This window comes from Scylla paramamosain, chromosome 41 (assembly GCF_035594125.1).
Source record: "Scylla paramamosain isolate STU-SP2022 chromosome 41, ASM3559412v1, whole genome shotgun sequence".
In the NCBI taxonomy this organism is placed as follows: domain Eukaryota; kingdom Metazoa; phylum Arthropoda; class Malacostraca; order Decapoda; family Portunidae; genus Scylla; species Scylla paramamosain.
This window is the reverse complement of record NC_087191.1, coordinates 6971967-6997701: the sequence shown is the minus strand read 5'-3', so window position 1 is coordinate 6997701 and position 25735 is coordinate 6971967. Positions and strand designations below refer to the sequence as shown.

The 25735-nt window shown below is 44.4% G+C and overlaps 3 protein-coding genes and 1 non-coding gene across 9 annotated transcripts in view; 2 read left to right on the top strand and 2 right to left on the bottom strand.

Annotated features, from left to right (window-relative positions):
- Nucleotides 1-294: 294 nt before the first annotated feature.
- On the top strand, nucleotides 295-2710 carry LOC135092884 (mevalonate kinase-like). Of its 2 annotated transcripts, none has more exons than XM_063991654.1 (2): nucleotides 295-313; nucleotides 811-2710. In XM_063991654.1, exon 2 carries the CDS (start codon nucleotides 1089-1091, stop codon nucleotides 2226-2228), a length of 1140 nt encoding a protein of 379 aa, XP_063847724.1. In that variant the 5' UTR covers nucleotides 295-313; nucleotides 811-1088; the 3' UTR covers nucleotides 2229-2710. The 2 variants fall into 2 exon arrangements, with proteins under 2 accessions (XP_063847724.1, XP_063847723.1); XM_063991653.1 differs by lacking the exon at nucleotides 295-313 and adding an exon at nucleotides 316-342.
- A 420-nt stretch (nucleotides 2711-3130) lies between these two features.
- Trnag-ccc (transfer RNA glycine (anticodon CCC)) lies at nucleotides 3131-3201 on the bottom strand. Its single transcript has one exon. It is a non-coding gene; the product is annotated as a tRNA-Gly (tRNA).
- Nucleotides 3202-4238: 1037 nt separating this feature from the next.
- Nucleotides 4239-20029, top strand: LOC135092877 (glutamyl-tRNA(Gln) amidotransferase subunit A, mitochondrial-like). 3 transcript variants are annotated; one of them, XM_063991633.1, is made up of 9 exons: nucleotides 4239-4396; nucleotides 5006-5185; nucleotides 5680-5973; nucleotides 6400-6495; nucleotides 11228-11429; nucleotides 11936-12106; nucleotides 16305-16565; nucleotides 18068-18159; nucleotides 18908-20029. In XM_063991633.1, the coding sequence occupies exons 2-9, from the start codon at nucleotides 5007-5009 to the stop codon at nucleotides 19140-19142; spliced, it is 1530 nt and encodes a 509-aa protein (XP_063847703.1). In that variant the 5' UTR covers nucleotides 4239-4396; nucleotide 5006; the 3' UTR covers nucleotides 19143-20029. The 3 variants fall into 3 exon arrangements, with proteins under 3 accessions (XP_063847703.1, XP_063847705.1, XP_063847704.1); XM_063991635.1 differs by lacking the exon at nucleotides 4239-4396 and adding an exon at nucleotides 4485-4633; XM_063991634.1 differs by lacking the exon at nucleotides 4239-4396 and adding an exon at nucleotides 4533-4681.
- Nucleotides 20030-20472: 443 nt separating this feature from the next.
- LOC135092874 (zinc finger protein 628-like) overlaps nucleotides 20473-25735 on the bottom strand; it is a 32876-nt gene continuing 27613 nt past the window's right edge. For all 3 annotated transcript variants that reach the window (XM_063991624.1, XM_063991626.1, XM_063991625.1), the window contains exons 3-6: nucleotides 23946-25265; nucleotides 22929-23053; nucleotides 21992-22109; nucleotides 20473-21042 (exon numbers count right to left, since the gene is read on the bottom strand). In XM_063991624.1, coding sequence (XP_063847694.1) covers nucleotides 20593-21042; nucleotides 21992-22109; nucleotides 22929-23053; nucleotides 23946-25265 — 2013 coding nt within the window. In that variant the 3' untranslated portion in view covers nucleotides 20473-20592. The remainder of the gene's footprint in view (nucleotides 21043-21991; nucleotides 22110-22928; nucleotides 23054-23945; nucleotides 25266-25735) is intronic.

The window sequence follows — 25735 nt, the reverse complement described above, 5'->3', positions numbered from 1 at the left end:
CCGCTATGAGAAGACGGTCATTCCTCTCAATGTTTCATTAATCTTCGCTCAGGGACCGTTCTCCCTCTTCCTCCTCCTCCTCTTCTTCTTCCTCCTTCTCCTCCCCATTCTTCTCTTTATATCTGTCTCAACTTCATCTCCTTTCCTTTTGTCTGCAAGTAAATACCAGTCCCTTCGTTCACTTAAGACGATGTAATATGAAAACCACGTCTATTAGGGAAATAAATGGCAACTCTCCCTGTCTCCTCTCTCTCTTCTCCTCTCCCGTGCATTTCCTGCTTTCCTCTCAGTAACCAACAGGTGTGGAGGACAGGTGGGTGTGAGAGAGGCCTTGGGACACAGGTATAGGACACGTGTGTTTGGAGTGTTGTTACCGTGTTGTTATGTGGCAGGTACAGCAGGGCAGGTGTGTGGGTGTGTAGTGACCATGTTGTGTGGCAGGAAGGTACAGCAGGACAGGTGTGTGGTGACTTGTGTGGCAGGGAGGTACAGCAGGACAGGTGTGTGGTGACAGTGTTGTGTGGCAGGGAGGTACAGCAGGACAGGTGTGTGGTGACAGTGTTGTGTGGCAGGGAGGTACAGCAGAACAGGTGTGTGGTGGCCGTGTTGTGTGGCAGGGAGGTACAGCAGGACAGGTGTGTGGTGACCGTGTTGTGTGCAGAGAGGTACAGCAGGAAAGGTGTGTGGTGACCGTGTTGTGTGGCAGGAACAACAGGACAGGTGTGTGGGTGTGTGGTGACTGTATTGTGTGGCAGGCAGGTACAGCAGGGCAGGTGTGTGGGTGTGTGGTGACCGTGTTGTATGTGGCAGGCTGGTGAACGCGGCGCTGCAGGAGGAGCTGAAGCAGATCCACGCCTTCTCCATGAAGACACTCACGCCTGACCAGTGGGAGCAGCAGCAGCAGCAGCAGTAACGGTACAGCAGCGGGCGTGACACAAGGCAGCAGTAGAGTGACAACAGTAACAACTCAGCATCACCACTAACACCACTAACGGTCACACCATCACCCAGCAGCAGCAGCAACAGCAGCGTCCGTGCAGCAGTAACCAATACTACGTGCAGCAGGTGAGTGCGGGCAGCAGGCGGCGATGGCTGCGGTGAGTGTGAGCGCCCCGGGCAAGGTGATTCTGCACGGCGAGCACTCCGTGGTGTACGGGCGGCGCGCTGTGGCCCTCAGCCTGGACCTGCGCACCACGCTCACCCTCACGCCGGGTGGCGCGCGCCTCGTGCTGGACCTGCCCGAGGTGGACATACAGCAGGCGTGGCCAATGGGGGAGGTAGAGGCGCTGTGGGAGAGGCTAGGGCAACCCGGCGAGGCGTGCGCGGCTCCCCTCACCGAGGCACAGGTGGGGCAGGTGCGGGATTTTCTGGGGCTGCCCGAGGATCCCCCAGGGGGCCCCCGTGGCCTGGCCCTACTGTCCTTCTTTCAGCTGTACCTGGCCATCCTGCCCCGCCCCGTGCCCGCCACCCTCAGGGTCACCAGCCAGCTGCCTACCGGGGCGGGCCTCGGCAGCTCCGCCGCCTACGCTGTGTGTCTCTCCGCCGCCCTGCTGCGCCTGGCCGGGAGGGGCGCCGCCGCAGACTCGACCCCCAGTACGGAGGTGAGCGGCGGCCTCAGCCTGCAGGAGGTGAGCGGCTGGGCCTTCAGGAGCGAGCAGATCGTGCACGGCACGCCCTCGGGCATCGACAACTCTATCTGCACCTACGGGGGCGCGGTGAGCTTCAAGGCGGGCTGCTGCTCCCCGCTGGGGGCGCCGCCACTGCAAGTGTTGCTGGTCAACACCCGCGTTCCCCGCAGCACCAAGGCACTGGTGGCGGCCGTGGCGGCGCGGCGCCGCAGGCTGCCTGAGGTGGTGGAACCCGTGCTGGACGCCCTGGACGCCCTGGCGGAGCGGGCGTTGCAGACCCTCGCAGACCTGTCCAGCGCCGACAGCCCCCAGCAGCAGGACGAGGCCTACGCCGCCCTGCACGAGCTGGTGGACATCAACCACGCCCTCCTCGCCTCTCTCAGCGTCTCCCACGCCAGCCTGGAGCGCCTGGTGGGCGTGGCCGCCTCCTACGGCCTGCACGCCAAGCTGACGGGGGCGGGCGGCGGCGGCCTGGGCGTGGTGGTACTGGGGCGCGACACTGCCCCCGAGGCTGTGGACAAGTGCCGGAGCGAGCTGGAGGCCCAGGGGTACCAGGTGTGGCAGACCATCCTGGGGGCGCCGGGCCTCACCTTTCACTAGGCGCCTCGCCACCTGAACCGCCTGAACCTACCCCAACTCCTCCTCACGTGCCACCCTGCCACCCTCCTTCCGCCAGCTGCGGCACCCCTGAGATCAGTCATAAGGATGGTGTTTGCCTCTGCTGGATTCAGTGATTGTGTTGAGCCTAGCAACCCGTTTTGCTACACACACACACACACACACACACACACACACACACACACACACACACACACACACACACACACACACACACACACACACACTTCACTATTGTTTATCATCCTTCAACACATTCTCAAACTCATAAACAAACAAACGTGGCGCTAAGTATCGCCATTCCATTTATTTTGTGATAGTTTTCTTTTCATTTCATCCTCCGTCAGTTTGCGCCTCCCAATAATGAAATGTTAAAAGCAGTTGATAATTCTCAGCGCGTCACTTGTGTGTTGCCTTACCTTGCTGCCGTGATGTCAAGTTGATAATAAAGGATTAAACCATTATTTCTTTTTTTACTTTTATATATGTAATGTTAAGGAGGCTGGCCGCAGGGACAAAAATAAGAAAGAAACATTCTCATTCTCTCCATAAAAAGTTGGTAAGAAAAAAGAATTTAGTCAATTTAATAATAACAATAATAATAATAATAATAATTATTATTATTATTATGTTATTGCTCCTACTACTCCTACTACTACTACTACTACTACCATCTATCTATTTGTTTTGTTTTTACCATTTATTATCAACATACTACTACTACTAATACCACCAGACGAATTCTGGTTTGATAAGTTAAGCTGAAAGATACACTTCCCAAGTTACATTTCACTTGAATCTCGTATTAGAACTGCTGGGATGAGATTTGGAGTCTACTGGAACATAATGGATATTAATAAAAATAAGTAAACACTCAAAATACATGCGCCGCCCGGGAATCGAACCCGGGTCGCAAGAATGGGAATCTTGCATGATACCACTACACCAGCGGCGCTTTATGATACTTCGAAGGATTTAAAGTTTGACATTTATTACTTTAAATGTAATAATATTTTTGTTAATGTAGACTTAGATTAGGTGTTAGGATATGTGAACAAAATTATATTTATTCGTTATAATGTCATTGGGTGGGGAAGAGCATTAGATTGGTGGTGTTTTTAATATATATGTTGTCGATTTGTCTATTAAGTGTTGTGAATATGAATTGTGATACATTTTTATCTATCTGTCCCTTTTTAATATGCGTTTTTATCATTGCATTTCTTATTAGTGGTTACAACTTATCTCCTGGCGGTGAGGGAGGCTGAGTAGTAATGTCAAATTGTTAAAGTGAATATCTTAATTTTTACTGATCTATTTTCCATGTCAATAATTCTAAAATAGTAGAATTTCTAATGATTATATTACGAGCAAAAAAAATTACCTCACGTTGTCTTTCATGTAAACATTGTGTTCCAGAGAACCAACTGACCGTGGCTTAAACTTTACTCTTTGCTTAATATTTTTTTTCTTATTATAATCTACAACTTTCCAGACACTTGTTGTTGTTCTGACGCCACTTGAATAATTTTATAGCTAAGAAAAGACACAATCAACCTCCAATTTTCCCTCATTTCTTAGTGTGTGCTTGCAAACAGGAAGTGCACTGGATATTAAACAAGAACGGTCACAACAGTAGTTAAAATAGCTGACCAAATAATAAATAGTGTCAAATAGCTTTCATTACATTACGAAGATCGTTCTTACTTAATCACTACTATTAATATATGATAAGATAATTCCTAGAGCATTCCTACATAAGAACAAAAGGAAAGCTGCAATAAGGCAGTAGATCTAGACAGGTCCTGAACAATACATCGATATACACCTATCATGCCTATCTATATGCTTGTCTAATACACCCTTAAAGGTTCCTATTAACTGCAAAAAATAGCTGATTATTGAATAAAAGCCGGGTCATCTGATTGTATTAAAATGACCGATTAATTCTTCTACTCCTTTTAAAACCTAACTTGATTGAGTTTGTACATGTTAATTTTTGTTCATTGCAGCTAAATAACCCCCAGAAACTTGCCCACCCCCCTTGTAATATCTTCAAATAGATACATAAGAAAACATACAAGAGAGTGATGCTGAAGTCAGAGCCACAGCCGAATATTTCAGCCCGGCGAAGTGAGGTTCAGTTTAAGGTGTGTGGCTTTATTTTACTTAATTTTCTGCTTATTTCAGATTATTATGGCGCTTACTTCAATCATACTAGTCCCTTGTTACCTCACACGTGTTCTGGGTGGCTACTGAGGGAGGTGCTGTGTTATTAAAGGGGTGAAAAGGGATGATGTAAGGGAGGGTGTGTGAGGCGCCGTGTTTGGTATTGACCTGCAAGTGCTGCAGTGCAGGCGTGACACTTCTGTACCTCCGCCGTCCAGGTGAGGGGGGCTACTGACGGAGGCGCTGAAGGTGGTGGTGGTGATAATGTTAGTGCTTTTACTCTACTTACTTATTTTATTTACTTATTTGTTATGGATGTTTATTTGTTTACTGGTATGATGTCGGTTTTTAATCCTGTAGTGTTGATCTTGTTGTTATTTCCAGTGTTAGTTGTGTGTGTGTGTGTGTGTGTGTGTGTGTGTTTCTTACCTTATATTGAACCATGCACACACGTGCTGAATTTAACCAAACACACACACACACACACACACACACACACACACACACACACACACACACACACACACACACACACACACATACACCTGCTAAACTTAACCAAACATTACAGTCTTCCCTGCCTCCCCCAGCATGAACCTGCTTGGAGCCAGTGTGGGTGAGGTGAGGGCTGGGCTGGTGCAGAAGGTGGTGTCGGCGGTGGAGGTGTGTGAGGCAGCACTCAAGAGACAGGCGGTGGTGGCATCACTGCGGCCCTTCATCACCCCCACACAGGACACTGCCAGGGAGGCTGCCCAGCGTGCACACTGCAGGTAATGGTGTTGGTGATTGCTTGTGTGTGTTGGTTGCTTTGTGGTGTTATTTTAGAGCACTGTTGTCTCTCATAACTGATGATTTAGTAAGAAAGAAAAAGAATAAAAGAACTTAAGAGAAGATACTATAAGGACTCTTGACCACTCATCTCCAAACAGCCCCTGTCCATCACTTCATCTGCTTTCTGCATATCTGTATAACTTAACCTATTCTACTGAAACCTAACTATACTTGCCTCCACTCATCCCTGAGCAGCACCTGCCCATCACTTCATCACCTGCTCCCTGCACACCCACATAACCTTCCCTAACCTAACAATACTTTCACCTTAACAATACTTAACTACCACCTTCCTTAACAATACTTCATCTCCACTCACCATCACAAACCAGTCCCAGTTTACCACTTAATCTTCCCTAATCTAACATTACATACTCTTAACCATCTCCTACATTAGCCTCCCATCTCCTCATGACCTCCATCCCTCACACAGATATGAAGAAGGCAAGCTGGTTGGGGCCCTGGATGGCATACCAGTGGCTATCAAGGACAACTTCTGCACCCAAGGCATCCTCACCACCTGTGGATCCAACATGCTGCGTCACTACATTCCGCCCTACTCTGCCACAGTGGTAGAACGTCTGCTGGGTGCTGGGGCTGTGCTGGTGGGCAAGACGAACCTGGATGAGTTTGGCATGGGCTCCGGCACTATAGATTCCTCCTTCGGGCAGTCTAGGAATATCTATCGGTCTGGCATTGAGTACGAGCTGACGGGGACAGAGGAGAAGTGAGTGTTGTGTTGCTGTTAGTGTGTGTTGGTGTGTGAGGTGTGTTTTGTTGTGTATTGTGGTGAACTGATGCCTCTATTGTCATTTCTCCTGTCCCTACCTTTATCACTCCAGTTTGTGCCTTTGCTTTTATCACGCCTCCTGTCCCTGCCCTTGCCTCCATCACTCCTGTGAGCACCTTAATCTATACACCTCCTTCATTTCCCCTCTAGAAAATGTCTAATTCACATTCCTCTGGCATAAGAATTTTGAAAATAGAATACTGATTTGACTCTTACTCTACATAGATTCTTAATACTTCACTACACTTTATAGGTAATCATTTTTACTCATGTTCTTGTTCGGGATTTGATGTACAGGATGTGGTGCAAATAGTTTTTACTGCAACAGCATGTGGTACCTTCCTCTCACCTCCTCTCCTGCAGATACCCAACATCAGGCCTGGAGCATGACGACTGGGTGGTGACAGGTGGCAGCTCGGGTGGCAGTGCCCTGTCTGTGGCCACTGGGACAGCCTTTGTGTGAGTGCTGTGTCATGCAGGTTGGTGAGGTGTGATAGATGTCAAGGTTAAGAGGGCTGAGTTCACCGACTTCATGCTTGTCTGTTTTGCAGTTATGTTCCCACACATCTTCTAATGCTTTTGTCTTCTTTCTGCATGTGTAGTGTACCCATACACCTGTTATTTATCCATCCACGCCACTTTTTTCCACACACACACACACACACACACACACACACACACACACACACACACACACACACACTGTGTAGTGTAGTGGTTAGCACACTCTGCTCACAACCAAGAAGGCTTGGGTTCAAATCCCGGGCGCGATGAGGCAAATGGGCGAGCCTCTTAATGTGTAGCCCCTGTTCACCTAGCAGTAAGTAGGTACGGGATGTAACCTGAGGGGTTGTGACCTTGCTGTTCCAGTGTGTGGTGTGTAAGCGGTCTCAGTCCTACCTGAAGATCGGTCACTATGAGCTCTGAGCTCTTTCTGTAGAGGAATGGCTGGCTGGGTGAGCAGCAGACGACTGTCGGTGAAGTGCACACACACACACACACACACACACACACACACACACACACACACACACACACACACACACACACACACACACACACACACACACACACACACACAGAGGGAGGGACATGGACAGTGACATACACTAATGTGGATGGTTTAGTTTCAGTGATGGATGAAGTGAATGAATTTATAAAAGAAAATGAACCAAACATCATGGCAATGGTAGAAACTAAACTAAGAGATTCAGAAACACCAAATTTAGGAGGGGGAAAGTACAATATATGGATAAGAAAGAGATGTGGAAAAGGAGGAGGTGGAGTGATGATGCTTGTTAAAAAAGGTATCGGGTGGAGAATGTGGAAAAGGCAGAAGGCTTGGTGGAAGGCCTAAACTTGCAACTAATAAATGGAAGAAGAGGATTACAATATGTCACAGTGGTGTATGCCCCACCAAAAACAAAGACCTGGAATAGACAAAAGCATGAACAGTTGCTGAGTGAGACAAAAGAATGGCTTGTAAAGAAAATTAAAGAAAACAACAAAATTGTTATAATGGGAGATTTTAATTGTAAAGAGATAAATTGGGAGGAGTGGAACACAAGAGGAGGAGAAGACTCATGGGGAGATAAGGTTCTGAAACTGGCAATGAACAATATTATGACACAGTGGGTTGAGGAAAACACTAGATACAGAGGAGGAGAGGAGCCATCAAGACTTGATTTGGTATTATCAAAAGAAACAGATATTATAGAAGACATGAACTATAGTTGTCCACTAGGAAAAAGCAACCATGTCATGACAAGGTTTTTGTATTAAAGAAAAAAGAGAGGAAAGTAGATGTGAAGATTATATAAGTGAAAGATTTAATTATGGTAAGTCAAATTTTGAACAAATGAGGAGATACTTTGAAGTGGACTGGAGTACACTTATCACAGCAAGTAATGTGCAAAAGAAGTGGGAAGCTTTCATCAATATTTATGAAGAGGGAGTGAAAAGATATGTACCAAAGTAGAGACAAAGAGAAGATATAACAACGACTGGTATAATAGAAGATGTGAAATAGCTAGAGAGGAGAGGGAAACAGCATGGAATAGATGGCGGAGGAAAAATACGCAGGAGCTATGGCAAAACTACACAACTACAAATAATGAATATGTAAGGGTTATTAGAGAAGAAAGGAAAAATTATGAGAAAGATGTTATGGACAAATGCAAAGAGGAACCAAAACTATTCTTCAGATATGTGAACAGCAAAATGAAAAATAGAGAAGGAATAAACAGATTGAAGGTGAATGGTCAAATGTGTGAGGATCCAACTGAATTGGCAGAGATAATGAACAGGAGTTTTCAATCAGTATTCACAAAAGAGAAAACATTTGTGTGGCAGAGTGAGATGAGTGAGGAAATGGGTCTGGGGGGGAAATCCAAGTGACTGAAGAGGATGTCCAGAAACAGATGGAGGGATTAGACATTAGGAAGGCCCCTGGCCCTGATGGAGTGTCAGGATGGATACTAGAAGAGTGCAATCAGCAGTTGACATGGGTAATACATAATGTTATTGAAAGCTCCCTAATTGAAAGCAGAGTCCCAATTGAGTGGAAGAGAGTGCCAATATACAAAGGTGATAGTAAAGACGAGCCCTTAAACTATAGACCTGTCTCTAACAAGTGTGGTGTGCAAAATGTGTGAAAGATTGGTGAAGGATAAATGGATGCAGTACCTAGAAGGAAATGAAGTGATAATAAAGCAACAATTTGGATTTAGGAGAGGGAGATCATGTGTTACAAACTTACTGGGTTTTTATTATAGAGTGGTGGATATAATGCAAGAAAGATGGATGGGCTGATTGTGTTTATTTAGACCTGAAGAAGGCCTTTGATAAAGTGCCACACAGGAAATTGTTGTGGAAGTTGAAGCATAATGGTGGGGTAAGTGGGGGCCTGCTGAGATGGATGGAAAATTTCTTGACAAACAGAGAAATGAGAACTGTGGTAAAAGATAAAAAATCATCATGGAGGGAATTCATAAGTGGAGTACCCCAAGGCTCAGTACTTGCACCAATCATGTTTGCAGTTTATATAAATTATATGACAGAGAATGCGTACAGCTACATGAGCCTTTTTTTTGCGGATGATGCAAAGTTGCTGAAGAAAGTTGAGAGTGCAGAGGACTGTGGAACATTACAAGAAAACCTGAACAAGATATCAGAGTGGAGTTATAGATGGGAAATGGAATTTAATTTAAAGAAGTGTAAGGTAATAGAATTTGGAAAAAGTACAAGAAGAGTAAAAGGAATTTATGTGTTGAATGGTGTAAGGTTGAGTGGAGCAGAAGAGGAAAAGGATCTCGGTGTTACAGTGACTGGGAACCTGACCCTGGAGAGACACATTAGCAAAATTACAGGAGAAACCTATAACTTGTGTCATGTTATTGGCCGAGTTTACCTTGGAAAGGAACACGTTTTCCTAGTGTTCCCCGTGTTTTAGTTACCTGCCTTTTAGACATTATGCTTATTATTGGTTATAAGTAGTGTAAAGCTTATTTACTCATTTTATATTATGTAGTATTGTTCTCTCCATAATTTAAGTTCTTTGTATCTTTGTATGTATAAGGGAGGAAGTGTAATTGAGGTGGAAATATGTTGAAATGGGGAACTTGAGTGGGCAACAACACATTCCAAGGAGGGGAAGGCAGAGCGTCTTAGGTCGTGAGGTAGATCGGAGGGAAGGCGTCTCTCAGGGAAGAATCTTGATGTGGATTGATGGTGGAGTGAGTGTGGTGTGGTGGTATAACTCTGATATCCAGGATCAGGTTATTGAGTCTTTTGTGGTACCAAGAGCTCTTGTCCGCTGGAATTCGGTTGTTGAGTTGTGCAGGTGATGCTGTTCGAAGGAGTCATAGGTCACACTGGCAGCCATTTTGTGAGTGGAGGCTGAGGTGTTGACCTTGGAAGCTGGTGTTGTGGTGTATTGGTGATTTTGGGGATGATGTTATGGTCTTGTGGGTAATCTTTGTTGATGATGGTGATATCCTGTGAGGTTTGAGGAGGTGAAATATGGGAATTATTGTCTAGGGACACGGTAATGGTGTCTGAGTAAATTCCTGCATTTGAGGGAAATATTTCTGTGACTGGTGGAGGTGTAAACGGGTTCTGGTGTTGTGTGAAGTGATGAGAACATCATGTATTAACATGTACTACCTCATGTTGTTTGTGAATTATCATTAGTATTAATATATGTGGTTGTAACATAGAATAATCATGTTATCTACTCCTCCAACATTGATCTGGTATTAGAGGTGATTTCAGGTATGCTGTGCCAAGGTAAAGGTAGAGTGAGAGGGTGTAAGTCTGGCGATTTCAGATAGGTTGGGTAGGCACTCGAAGCCTTTAAAAATCCAGACCTTTAAAACTTTCCGGGATCAGTGTAACGTCCACTTTCTTGGTAAGATAACCAGGATCGTACGATCGTAAGTAAGTAAGCGATTGTGACACTTGTTGAGAAGAATAAGCCAGGCCTTTGCATATATGGATGAAGAGATGGTCAGGAAGATAATTGTGTCACTGATAAGATCTAGACTAGAATATGCAGCAGTAGTGTGGTTGCCATACAAGAAAAAGGATATAAGGAAGTTGGAGAGAGTTCAGAGAGCAGCAACGAAGATGGTACCAAGTATCAGGGACTTGTCATATGAAGAGAGACTGGCAAGAACACATCTACCAACATTGGAAAAGAGGAGAGAAAGGGGAGACTTGATTGTGATATATAAAGCATATGAGGGAGTAGAGGAGTTGGACTGGAGCGACTTAATGGTCTGGGATACACAGGACACAAGAGGACATGGAAAGAGGCTGAAGAGGAGTGCTTGTAGAAGAGACGTCAAAAAGTATAGTTTCCCATATAGAAGTATTGATGTATGGAACAGTCTGGATGAGGAAATAGTAAATGCAGAAAGTATACATGGATTCAAGGCTAAGTTGGATATTAAAAGATATGGAGATGGGACAGCACGAGCATACCTCTTTTCCCATAAAGCACAACTAGGTAAACTAGGTAAATACACACACACACACACACACACACACACACACACACACACACACACACACACACACACACACACACACACACACACACACACACACACACACACACACACACACACACACACACACACACACACACACACACACCTATCCCCACACCCCTAACACCTCCATCTTTCAGGGCACTGGGGTCTGATACAGGAGGCTCTGTTCGTAACCCCTCCTCCTACTGTGGGGTGGTGGGGTTCAAGCCTTCCTATGGCCTGGTGCCTCGCTGGGGCCTCGTCAGCCTTGTCAATTCAATGGATGTACCGGGGCTGTTTGGCCGCCATGTGGATGATGTGGCAACGCTCTTGTCTGTTGTGGCTGGCCAGGATCCTATGGTGTGTTTTTTTGGGTGTTTGTGTGTTTGGGGTTGTGGTGTGTGATGTGTTTGTGTTTGTCTTTTTCTTCTTTTTTTTTCACTTATCAGTTCTTTTTTTTCTTTTTCTTGTCTCAGGTTTTTTGTTTTAATGTGTGTGAGTGTCTGTGTTTGTCTTTTTTCCTGTATTTGTGTGTGTGTGTGTGTGTGTGTGTGTGTGTGTGTGTGTCCTGTCAGTACTTACTGTCAGTACTGTCTACCTGTGTACCCACTTGTAGGCCTCTGTCTCTTTCTGTCCCTTAACCTAACCTAACATATTCACAAACAACATTCAAACTGCCACATCTTTCAGTTCAACACAATCATTCTATCCCCCAACCAGGACTCAGTGGCTGTCTGTCAATCTGTCTACCTATGTACCCACTTGTGTGTCTCTTTGGATCCCTAAACCAAATCTGACATTCACTTAACAACATTCAAACTGCCACATCTGTCAGACCAACACTGTCATTCTTTTTCCCCCTCCAGGACTCTACCAGCGTTTGGAGTGACTTCAAGACCCTGCAGCTGCCCCCTGTACCGAGCCTGGAGGGGGTGGTGGTGGGGGTGCCCAGGGAGTACCACCAGCCAGGGACCAGTGGGGAGGTGGTAGAGGCGTGGACCAAGGTGGCGGACTTAATGGAGGACGCTGGGGCTAAGGTGTGTTGTGGCTGTGGTGATGGAGAGTGGTGGTGCTAAGTTATGTGGTGGTGGTGCTAAGGTGTGTGGTGATGGAAGGTGGCAGGGTTAAGGGTCTTATTCTGAAACACTTCAGTCTGCACCACGACTACTTTCCAGCTCTAGATAAAGTGATGTGGGTTTTTTAAGGGTGTTGTCATGATTCAAAAGGGTATAGTTGAAGTGACATAAGTTTTCAAGGATGTCTTTATGGTTGAAAAGGCTCTAGTTGAGGTCACTGGGTTTTTAAGGGTGTTTTTACAGTTCAGAAGGATAATTAAAGTGAAGCAGGTTTTTTAAGGGTGTTTTTATGGTTCAAAAGGCTTTAGTTGAAGTGATATGGGTTTTTAAGAGTGTTTTTACAGTTTTGAAGGCTTTTGTTGAAATTACAGGTGTTTTAAGGATGCTCCTATGGTTGTAGTGACAGATTAATAAGATTTCTACATTATTTCTAGGAGAAACTCACTTGAGAATCAGGCTAATCATCTTTGTGGCCTTGAAAAATAGTCGTGGTGGAAGAGCAGAGTGTTTCTGATTTTTTTTTTTTATCTAGAAAGGACACTGGACAAGGGTAACAAAAATCCAATAAAAAAAAATGCCCACTGAAATGCCAGTCCCATAAAAGGGTCAAAGCAGTGGTCAAAAATTGATGAATAAGTGTCTTGAAACCTCCCTCTTAAAGGAATTTAAGTCATAGGAAGGTGGAAATACAGAAGCAGGCAGGGAGTTCCAGAGTTTACCAAAGAAAGGGATGAATGATTGAGAATACTGGTTAACTCTTGCATTAGAGAGGTGGACAGAATAGGGGTGAGAGAAAGAAGAAAGTCTTGTGTAGCGAGGCCACAGAAGGAGGGGAGGCATGCAGTTAGCAAGATCAGAAGAGCATGAAAATAGCGGTAGAAGACTGCTAGAGATGCAACATTGCGGCGGTGAGAGAGAGGCTGAAGACAGTCAGTTAGAGGAGAGGAATTGATGAGACGAAAAGCTTTTGATTCCACCCTATCTAGAAGAGCAGTATGAGTAGAACCCCCCCAGACATGTGAAGCATACTCCATACATGGACGGATAAGGCCCTTCTACAGAGTTAGCAGCTGGGGGGTGAGAAAAACTGGCGGAGACGTCTCAGAACACCTAACTTCATAGAAGCTGTTTTAGCTAGAGATGAGATGTGAAGTTTCCATTTCAGATTATAAGTAAAGGACAGACTAAGGATGTTCAGTGTAGAAGAGGGGGACAGTTGAGTGTCACTGAAGAAGAGGGGATAGTTGTCTGGAAGGTTGTGTCTAATTGATAGATGGAGGAATTGAGTTTTTTAGGCATTGAACAATACCAAATTTGCTCTGCCCCAATCAGAAATTTTAGAAAGATCAGAAGTCAAGCATTCTGTGGCTTCCCTACATGAAATGTTTACCTCCTGGAGGGTTGGACGTCTATGAAAAGATGTGGAAAAGTACAGGGTGGTATCATCAGCGTAGGAGTGGATAGGACAAGAAATTTGGTTTAGAAGATCATTAATGAATAATAAGAAGAGAGTGGGTGACAGGACAGAACCCTGAGGAACACTACTGTTAATAGATTTAGGAGAAGAACAGTGACCATCTACCACAGCAGCAATAGAATGGTCAGAAAGGAAACTTGAGATGAAGTTACAGAGAGAAGGATAGAAGCCATAGGAGTGTAGTTTGGAAATCAAAGCTTTGTGCCAGACTCTATCAAAAGCTTTTGATATGTCCAAGGCAACACCAAAAGTTTCACCAAAATCTCTGAAAGAGGATGACCAAGACTCATTAAGGAAAGCCAGTAGATCACCAGTAGAGCGGCCTTGACGGAACCCATACTGGCGATCAGATAGAAGGTTGTGAAGTGATAGATGTTTAAGAATCTTCCTGTTGAGGATAGATTCAAAAACATTAGATAGGCAGGAAATTAAAGCATTAGGACGGTAGTTTCAGGGATTAAAACAGTCCCCTTTTTTAGGAACAGGTTGAATGTAGGCAAACTTCCAGCAAGAAGGAAAGGTAGATGTTGACAGACAGAGCTGAAAGATTTTGACTAAGCAAGGTGCAACCACAGAGGCACAGTTTCGGAGAATAACAGGAGGGACCCCATCAGGTCCATAAGCCTTCTGAGGGTTTAGGCCAGCGAGGGCAAGGAAAACATCATTGCTAAGAATTTTAATAGGTGGCATGAAGTAGTCAGAGGGTGGAGGAGAGGGAGGAACAAGCCCAGAATCGTCCAAGGTAGAGTTTTTAGCAAAGGTTTGAGCAAAGAGTTCAGCTTTAGAAATAGATGTGATAGCAGTGGTGCCATCTGGTTGAAACAGAGGAGGGAAAGAAGAAGAAGCAAAGTTATTGGAGATATTTTTGGCAAGATGCCAGAAGTCATGAGGGGAATTAGATATTGAAAGGTTTTGACACTTTCTGTTAATGAAGGAGTTTTTGGCTAGTTGGAGAACAGACTTGGCATGGTTCTGGGCAGAAATATAAAGTGCATGAGATTCTGGTGATGGAAGGCTTAAGTATCTTTTGTGGGCCACCACTCTATCATGTATAGCACAAGAACAAGCTGTGTTAAACCAAGGTTTGGAAGGTTTAGGTCAAGAAAAAGAGTGAGGAATGTACGCCTCCATGCCAGACACTGTCACCTCTGTTATGCGCTCAGCAGACAAAGAAGGGTCTCTGACACGGAAGCAGTAGTCATTCCAAGGAAAATCAGCAAAATACCTCCAGAGGTCCCCCCCCAACTAGCAGAGGCAAAATGCCAGAGGCACCTTTGCTTAGGGGGATCCTGAGGAGGGATTAGAGCAATAGGACAAGATACAGATATGAGATTGCGATCGGAGGAGCCCAACAAAGAAGAAAGGGTGACGGCATAAGCAGAAGGATTAGAGGTCAGGAAAAGGTAAAAAATGTTGGGCGTATCTCCAAGACAGTCAGAAATACGAGTAGGGTGTTGCACCAATTGCTCTAGGTCGTAGAGGATAGCAAAGTTGTAGGCTACTTCACCAGGATGGTCAGTGAAAGGAGAGGAAAGCCAAAGCTGGTGGTGAACATTGAAGTCTCCAAGAATGGAGATCTCTGCAAAAGGGAGGAGGGTCAGAATGTGCTCCACTTTGGAAGTTAAATAGTCAAAGAATTTCTTATAGTCAGAGGAGTTAGGTGAGAGGTATACAACACAGATAAATTTAGTTTGAGAGTGACTCTGTAGTTGTAGCCAGATGGTGGAAAACTCGCAAGATTCAAGAGCGTGGGCACGAGAGCAGGTTAAGTCATTGCGCACGTAAACGCAGCATCCAGCTTTGGATTGAAAATGAGGATAGAGAAAGTAGGAGGGAACAGAAAAGGGGCTACTGTCAGTTGCCTCAGACACCTGAGTTTCAGTGAGGAAAAGAAGATGAGGTTTAGAAGAGGAGAGGTGGTGTTCTACAGATTGAAAATTAGATCTTAGACCATGAATGTTGCAGAAATTAATGAAGAAAAAGTTGAGAAGGGTTGTCGACAGAAAGGCAGTCTGACCTGGGGACATTTATGGTCCCCTCCCCAGATGGGGACTCCGAGGCTGGTGTAGGAGTCGCCATGATGATTTAAAAATTTTTGAGTGAAGGGTGTGTGTGTTATTAGGTGCTTGTAGTTTTGTGTGGAGGAAGAGACACAAAGGGAAATGTTCAGTGAGGTCACAGCTGGGTTTAATGATAAGTTCACAGCATCCCATGAATAGTGCTTTAGACCTCACTGGGAGTAATTATCGTTTCAGCAGGTGTCTACTGCCTCCTCCTCCTCCAAGAATATTGGACTAAGTTGTGAGATTGTGGTGATGGTGAAGAGAAAAAGGGTGACACATTAACAAACTGCACCCCTTCACCACAACCACACAACCACTCAACTACCCACAAAATTCTCAAGATCAGTAATCAGAACAGAACAAGAAATAACAGGTTCAAGCTTGAAAAATTTAAGTTCAAGAAAGAGATAGGAAGGCATTGGTTCTCAAATAGAGTGGTGGATGAATGGAATGGACTCAGTAATCAGGCTGTTAGTGCTGTCACTAGGGAGCTTTAAAAGAAGATTAGACAAATGTATGGGTGGGGATGATAGGCAGAAATAGGCAGGCACGTTTCATACAGGGACTGCCACGTGTAAGACTGATGGCTTCTTGCAGCTTGTCTTATGTATGTTCACAGGTCCGCGAGGTATCAATGCCACATACAGAGCTCTCCATCATCTGCTATGCCATCTTAAATACATGTGAGGTGGCTTCGAACTTCACACGATACACCGGCGTTGGTTATGGGCATCGGGAGACAGTGGGGCAGTCCATGGAGGCCCTGTATGCCCTGACACGCCGCGCAGGACTCAACGAGGTGGTGAGAGGGCGTGTGCTTGCCGGGAACTACTTTTTGTTGAAGGAGAACCGGAAGAAGTACTTTGAACAGGCGCTGAAGGTGAGGTGCTGGCAGGCTTGTGTGGGGCTTGTGGCTGCTGGTGTGATTGTATTTTTGTTTATGTATTTATTTTGTGTGTTTTTTGAGTGGGTGCTGAAGATGAAGCGCTGTGAAGCTTGTGTGCTGTTTGTGTCTATTTCGTGATGTTTTTATTTATTTTTATTTATTTAGTTATTTTAGTCTATTTTATTCTTTTTTTTTCCACCAGATGCCTTGTTTTATCAGGTGTTTTGTTAGTTTAGTTTGTTTATCAGATGTTTCTTTTATTTACCAGGTGTTTTGTTTATTTTTGTTTGACTTGTTTAGCTATCTTATTTCATCATTTTTTCCTTGTTTTATCGTGTTTTGTTAGTTTAGTTTATTTATTTATCAGGTGTCTTGTTTATTTTGTTTATTTTCCAGGTGTTTTGTTTGTTTACCAGGTGTCTCATTAATTTTTTACAAGATATTTTACTTGTTTACCAGATTTCTTATTCATTTTTTTACCTATATAGTTTGCATCTTTTACTGGTGTTTTTTTATTTGTATCTGTTTCCTTACCATATCTCTGTCCATTGATTCAAGTGCCTCTCAATTTCCTTACCAGGTGTGTTATCAATTTCTTCATCTTATTTATTCCTTTTCTTCACCATTTGTTCACTGTGGTTGTTTGGGGTTATGGTCATAGTGTTCTTTGTTGTGTGTATGTGTGTGTGTGTGTGTGTGTGTGTGTGTGTGTGTGTGTGTGTGTGTGTGTGTGTGTGTGTGTGTGTGTGTGTGTGTGTGTGTGTGTGTGTGTGTGTTTTGTCTTTTCTGTTGTTATTTATTTATTTTTCTACTTTTCAGTCTATATTCTTTTGTTTTTTTTTCTTCTTGTCTCAGGTATTTTTTTGTTTTGTGTGTGTGTGTGTGTGTGTGTGTGTGTGTGTGTGTGTGTGTGTTTGTCTTCTTTTCATGTTTTTTTTTTATGCGTGTGTGTGTGTGTGTGTGTGTGTGTGTGTGTGTGTGTGTGTGTGTGTGTGTGTGTGCGTGTGTGTGTGTGTGTGTGTGTGTGTGTGTGTGTGTGTGTGTGTGTGTGTGTGTGTGTGTGTGTGTGTTTCTCTCTTTCCATTCATTCAAATACCTGACCATTTCTCTGTTAATCATCTTATTAATTTCCTCACCAGTCTCTCTCTCTCTCTCTCTCTCTCTCTCTCTCTCTCTCTCTCTCTCTCTCTCTCTCTCTCTCTCTCTCTCTCTCTCTCTCTCTCTCTCTCTCTCTCTCTCTCTCTCTCTCTCTCTCTCTCTCTCTCTCTCTCTCTCTCTCTCTCTCTCTCTCTCTCTCTCTCTCTCTCTCTCTCTCTCTCTCTCTCTCTCTCTCTCTCTCTCTCTCTCTCTCTCTCTCTCTCTCTCTCTCTCTCTCTCTCTCTCTCTCTCTCTCTCATTTTTCTTTAATTTTTGTAACAATATTTCTAGGAATTCATTTAACTAGTCAGTTTTTCCATCAGGTGTCTTACCTTCTCATCCACCCCTCTCATCCACAGGTGCGGCGCCTCATCTGGCAGGACTTCCAGGAGGTGTGGCGCAGTGGTGTGTCGCTGCTCCTCACCCCCACCACCCTCACCCCGGCCCACAGGTACAGCAGGCCCTCAGGTGCTGCCCTTCACTTGTGGAACTCACAAGAAAGGGGTGTTGTTTGTGTTTTGATTGTTAGACCTTCCTTCACAGATACCTACACTTTTCTTCTGTGTCTTGTGTTGTTCTTGTCATTAAAGACTAATATTCATACTTTCTTCCTCTCTTTACTAATTACTCTCTTTCCTCATTCATCAAGTGCCAACATTCTTCTTTTCTTCCTTCATTTCCTTACTAATTACTCTTGCCTCACTCACTGAGGTTAATTTTTTCTTTTCTTCCTTCCTGTCTTTACTAATTACTCTTTCTCCTCATTCATTAAGTGCCAATATTCTTCTTTTCTTTCTTCCCCTCTTTACTAATTATTCTTTTTCTTAATGTATTAAATGCCAATTTTCTTTTCTTCCTTCCTTTCTTTACTAACTGCCATCTTTCCTCATCCACCAAACACCAATTTTCTTTTCTTATTTCTTTCCCTACTAGTACACTTTCCTTCTTTTCTTCCTTCCTGTCTTTCCTTACTCCTATATTTCCTCCTCCTGCAAACACTAACACTTCCTTCTTTCCTTCCTTCCTTCATTTCCTCCTTCCTTCCTTCCTTACCACTAGCTTTTCTTCCATCACTAACCATCAACACCCTTCCTTCCTTCCCTACAACACCCTTTCATCCTTCACCAGACACCACCATCCTTCTTTCTATTTCTACACATACCCCAACAAACACACTAACACCCTCCTATTCCTTACAGACACTCCACCTTCAGCCTGCTAGACAACCGCACCCAGACAGCCAAGCAGGATGTATGCACACAGTCTGCGAACATGGCTGGGGTGGGGGCGGTCAGTGTGCCTGTGGGGATGAATGGGGATGGTCTGCCTCTTGCCCTCCAGCTCATGGCTCCCTGGGGTCAAGATGCTGCTCTCCTCGCTGCAGCCAAGTGGATAGAACAGCGTGTCAGTTTTCCAAGACTGCGGATTCTATAGTGTTTGCTGTTAGTTGTTTGTGTATAGTTTATTTATTTATTTTCTAGTAGTATGGCTTGTTTGTGCATTGTTGTGTGAGTCATTACACAAGCAGTATTTATATTTATTGTGTGAATGCTTTGTTTGTGTTTCTTTGTGTTGGTTGGTTTTGTTTGTGGGTATTTCTATGTGGTGTGCTTGTGTTGTATATTGTATATAATTGTATTCTTTGTATAGTATTTATTTATTTTTATTATCATGGTAGGTTTTTATTATACTTACTCATCCTGTTGGTCATCAGTGAATTTATTGTATTTGATAACATTTTTTACTTAAAGAATGCAGTTGTGTGTATATTTTCATTGTTGTAATTTTTTTATAATGTTCTAGTTTTTTTATATCTTCATTAGCAGTGTCTTTTGTCAGAGTTCATTTTTACTGTTATTGTTATTGTTGTTATTGTTAGGTGGAGTTTTGTATATTTATCTGTCTGTATTCTTGTTATCCCTGGATAGGTTTTCTTCCTTTAGTTTGGATTGGACGGCATTCCCTTGTAGTTTTTACTGGTTCTTGAGTATAATTGGTTTTGGTTTCTTTTTTTAGTTAAATAATATTCTTTTAATCTTTTGTCCACTCTCAGGCTTTTGTTTTAGGTTTCTTCTTTTGTTGAATAGTGTTCCTTTGCTTAGTTTTCTGTTGATTTTTAAAATTTTTTTTGTTTTTGTTTTTGTTTTTAGTTGATTACCTTTGCTTTGTTTTGTCTTTCTGTCAATTCTGGAGCATCTGTATTCCTTTGCTTGACACGTCCATTGAGTGCCTCTGGGGTTGTCCTCATCAGCTGTGCCTCTGCTGTTGTCTGTTACTCTCCACAGCAGCTCAGGAATATCAATTATTATTGCACCAAACAATCTTTTATTACTGCACCTTATTGTTGTTTTTGTCAGCTGTGTTGGAACCTCACATTTTGTTTGTTCAATTGTGTTGGAACTCAACTGTCTGTACAATCAGCTGTGTAGTTATCAATCAAGGTCAACCAAAATCAACTTAGACCTTGGCGATCATTTTAGCTTGGTAATGTGAAGTGCTTGTGTTTATCTTGAGTCCTGCCAGGGTTCACTCTCCATCAATGACCTTCATGTCCTGTTTATCCTCCTGTCATATAATTTCCTTGGCATTTTCAGCATGATCCAGAATGATAAGGCACAGCATCTTAATCATTCACACCCTCTCCAAGCTTCACTTCTCATTGATATTTCATCTCAGCTTCAGATCAATTTCTGTCTTTGTGATGCTTTGAAGTGGAAATGTCAGCTAGCTCCCTGATAAGTTAGGGTAAAAGGACACCAGATCATGTTATTCAAAAATTTAATGTTAAAAAATATATTAGAAACATATGCAAATGTACATGAGTATGATGGAATGTAGAAACAGCAACAGTAACAATGAGAGTCAGCCAGCATGGACAGGCAGGCTAGGTGAGCTCCTCCTGGACAAATATAGCAATGCACTCCCCATCCACCCCCGCCATCATTGCTGTGTGGCCCCCAGAGAACTGCCCTGGCCCCTGCCCCCCCTCTGTCAGTATCATAGTCCCTGATGGGAGGGTGTCCTGGCCCAGTGTTGACTCCACATTCCCTGTGTCGTGGCCGAGAGTAATCCCCTCCTCCCCGTGTATCCCTAGCAGGTCCCCACCAGCATCCTTAGATAACAATGTGGTATCGTCAAGTGTCTCGGCCCCCTCTGTCATGGCTAGCTTGAGTGTGAGGTTGGCAGTGTCGGAGAACGTGTCGTCCGTTGGCATTGTGGTGTTGGCTTGCTGCTGTGAGGGATCTGTGGTTGTCTCAAGATCTGGGTCTTGCTTCTCGTGCTTCTTGAGATGTATTCGCAATGTGCCGTGCTGAATGAAAGTCTTGGGGCAGAACTGTGGAGTGATGAGGATAGAAAGGTTAAAGTTGCTTCATCTGCCTCTCCTATCATTGTGACTATACTGCTTCACTTAATATGAGGATAGGAAGGTCAAGGTCACTCTGTCTGTCTCCACCTTTCATTGTGATTCTACTGTTTCTCTTCACACACACACACACACACACACACACACACACACACACACACACACACACACACACACACACACACACACACACACACACACACACATGGATATGAAGGTTAACATTGCTTCATCTGCTTCTCCATCTCTCATTATGACTATACTGCCTCTCTTCACACACACACACACACACACACATGTATAGGAAGATTAAGGTACCTCTGTCTGTCTTCACCTTTCATCATGACTCTACACTGCCTCTCCACACATACAGACATTTTCCTGGATAGGTTTAGTTGTGCTAGTGACAGAGGTGAGGTGACTGGTGTGTGTCTGGCTACAAGTGGCTTGTTAACATGCTATGGGTCTGTGATTCTCATGGTGAGAGTGAGCCCAGATTGACTGTGTGGGTGACTGGTAAGTAAACGTACTGATGGGGGACATACTGTGGGTCTGTGGGCTGTGGTGAGAGAGAGAGAGAGAGAGAGAGAGAGAGAGAGAGAGAGAGAGAGAGAGAGAGAGAGAGAGACCCCACACTGCTACAACCCCACATTGCTACAACCCTGTCACTACAATCCCACTGCTACAACCCTGTCACTACAACCCACACTGCTACAATCCTGTCACTACAACATCACATTGCTACAATACATTTTTTTTATATTTTTGGGGATCTGAGGCATTTTTTAGTGTTTCTTGGTGTTTGAGGATTTTAGTATGTTTTTTTTTTCTTTTGTGGATATGTTTTGAATTTTTGGCATACCTTATGTACACTGCTACAATACATTGCTGCAACACCACACCTGACCTCCAAACTTACCGGACACTTGTGGGGACGCTCGCCAGTGTGGACTCTCTCATGACGGTGCAGGTGTGACACGTGGGAGAACTTCTGGCCACAGGTGAAGCACATGTACGGGTGCTCCCTCTTGTGCAGTCTGTGTTAGAGAAGATGTCAGTAACTGGTGCAAGTGTACAAGCATCACTGGGTGTGTGAGTGAATGTTCATGCCCAAGACTGAGGGACAGTATTAAGTGTGGCAAAAATAATGGACAAAAATAATAGACAAATATTCCTGAGTGTAAAGGAGAAATTTAAATTCTTGGCAATATTCTTATTAACCCAGCTAAGCACTGTTACTCTGGAACCTTACTGAATTTAATTAAGTACAGTAAGCCACAAATCTAGGCTTTGGGTAGTATCTGTATCAAGGCAGCTAGTAAGCACAAATCTACTCTCAACTAGGAATTATGTTCCACTAAAAGTAATTGAATATATATATATATATATATATATATATATATATATATATATATATATATATATATATATATATATATATATATATATATATATATATATATATAACTAAAGTAAAAAAAATTAGACTTGTCAGCATTCTTATCAATCTAACTAGGAATTTTGTCAATCTAGATCTAGAACCTGAATGAATACATATAACTATAGTAACACAAATATAGACTTGTCAGCATTCTTATCAATCCAATTAGGAATTATGTTATTCTAGAACCTAAATGAATTGAAATAATAGGAATAAGACAAATCTATACTCTCAGCAGCATCCTTACCTGAGGTAGGCATTACATCAATCTTAAAAAAAAAAAAAAAAAAAAAAGAACTTGAAAAGACTCATTAAAACAGTGACTACAAATAGGAACATGAGCCAAGAAGAACCTGCCCAAACTGAAATAACTACAGCATTAGTAGTATTAATGAACAAAAAACAATGACCTCACCTCATGTGGTACTTAAAATCACTCTTACTGAAGAAATCCTTGCTGCACATCTCACATGCATAGGGCCTCCGCCTCTCATGGTCACGCTTGTGGTGCTGCTTGAGGGATGCCAGGCACTTGTAGGTCTGGGGGTGAGGTGGAAAGTGACAATGTGCTGCTGGACCAAGAGGAGGAGGATGAAGCATGGTAAGAAGTCAAGGAGGGAAGGTGGTAGGACAAAGCATATTCTGAAACACTTCTATGCTGCATCTCCAATTAAAAGGCTCTAGTTTAAACTATGTAGACGGGTTTTCATGGATGTTTTTTGGGTTCTAGTGACAGATTAACAAGATTTCTACATTATTAACGAGAGACAGGGTCTTGAGAACCCAGCTAATCACCTGTGGCCTTTAAAAATTGATGTGAGAGAGCAGTTTCTGAATATGGGCCAGGGATAGTTGAAGGGTGGTGAGGTGGAGGAGGAAGGAAGGTGTTGTCAATAAGATGGTATGGGGAGGTGGATGAAGGATGGTGACAGGCAGTGGCGGGTAAGGAGAGGAGGCTGATAGAGAAGTGTGGATATGTGGAAAAGAATATGTGGACAAGAGTATAGAGAAGTGATAGAGCTTAGGTTGCTTATGCGAGAGGCTGTGATATGTGACTAGCATATAAACATAATGTAGGATGTGGTGGATGAGAGAGAGAGAGAGAGAGAGAGAGAGAGAGAGAGAGAGAGAGAGAGAGAGAGAGAGAGAGAGAGAGAGAGAGAGAGAGAAATCAGTAGGAGGCTGTTGTGTGCATATATGTTATGATAAACTATAGGGGAGATGCTGTGGGTCTATGGGCTGTGGTGACAGAGAAAGATATACACTGTTACACTTAAGTACACTCAATTTCTCTCCATCTTTAATGTACTTTTTAAGACTGATTTAAACTAAAATAGGTGGGAAAACAGACAAAAAACACACACTTTACAGGTACAATTTACACACTTTACAGGTACAATTTACACACACACACACACACACACACACACACCTTTGGACACTGCTGGCACTGGTGTATCTGTGGCGTTGGGTTGTGGTGGTCCATGTGCTTGTTGAGAGTGGAGCGGTAGGCGAAGGTGAGGCCACACTTGTCACACTTGTATCGGTGCAGGGAGGCATTGTGGGTGGCCAGGTGCTGCTGGAAATTCCACTGCTTGTTAAATGTCTTTCCACAGTCACAACACACCAGATGACCCTTTTCATTGCCTTGCTTCTCCCCTCCTCCTCTTCCTCCTCCTCCTCCTACAAGCTTTTTGGGAACACTGGTGGTGGTGTCCTTCTTCCCATTATCAACTTCCTCCTCCTCATCCTCCTCCTCTTCCTCATCCATCACTTCGGACTTTATTGGGATTTCCTTGAGTCGCTGCACTGGCACCTCCACCTCTGTCTTGGGGATTGTAAGGGTGACTAGGGGTAGCAAGGACTTGTCAGGGGCTGCCAGTGACTCCAGGGGCTCCTCTTCACCACCCTGGGGCTCCAGCTTGATGGTATGGAGGGGCAGGGGTGGAGTGTCGTCCACGAGGGGCTCTGGTGGGGCAGGGGTCTGTGCCTCGCCTGGGGTCAGCAGGAGGGTGTTGTCTGTGTCCTGGTGGTGCACGTTGATCATGATAGTGTCTTCAGGGTGTGGCAGGGCATCCTCCACCCCCAGTGGCTCCCCAGGGGCATCTACTTGCAACACCTGATCCTGCCATGGCCTGTTACCCTTCTTCATCACATAGGACATGCTCTCTCCCTCAGGTGTTATATACACCACCAGGTACTCTTCCTCCTCCTCCACCTCACCCTCCTGCACAGGCACGGCATCCTCCCGCAGGATGAGTGTGGTGCTGGAGCCATCCTGTGAGGTGGCAGTGGTGGTGGTAGTGGTGGCTGCAGCGGTGGTGATGGTGGTGGTGGTGGCTGTGCTGTCCCTGGTGGTGGTCTGGTGTGCTCTGAGGTGCAGGAGGTTCATGGTGTTGCGGTGTTCCTCTGGGGACAGACAGGCATGCGTCTTCACCTCACTCATGGGGAACACACGGCCACAGGAGGCACAGTGATGGTGGCCGTCCCCAGGGTGTGCCTCCTCCTCATGTGCCTTGAGGTCAGCCTTCACGCTGAACTGGGCGCCACACACCCGGCAGTAGAAGCAGCGTGGCGCCGGCCCCCGCTGGCCCCGCAGCACACGGGATGCCTCCTTCAGCGTGATGGTCTTTTTGTGCTCCAGGCGGTAGTGGCGGCGCAGGGCAGTGGCTGTGGCAGTGGGCACTGGGGTGGGGCACAACGGGCACCTTCCCTCCTGGTGGATCATGTGGTGTTTGTGCAGGAGTGTCACCTGTGGAGGGCAGGGGGTGGTGAAGTGATGCACTCTAAGGTAACAGTCCTGGGTACAGTCAGTTGACCTACACACTCAGTGTGTAATGTTTGTGCTGTGTAGGGTCAAGGGCAAGGTGAAGTGGTGACCTTCTCTGAGTACAGTCAGTCCACACCACTTACTCTACAGTGTCTCATGTTTCACCTCTATCTTAAGTTCTGTAATCTGGTGACCACCTTAAAAAAAACTTGATAACTATTAAATTCTCAGCAAACAAGAGGACCTGAGATTGAGGGGAGGTCTTAATGACTGTGGGTGGCTCAACTAGCGACTAGGAAGGTGCATGGTGGTGTCACTTGTGATATGCAGCAGTGGTGTCTCCCTCAGTAATATGTATGCCTTAAGAAAGCTGCATAGTAATGACAAACTGTATGTGTATATAATGTACAACAAAACTCATCAACAATAAAAATGTTGATATAAAAGCCTTC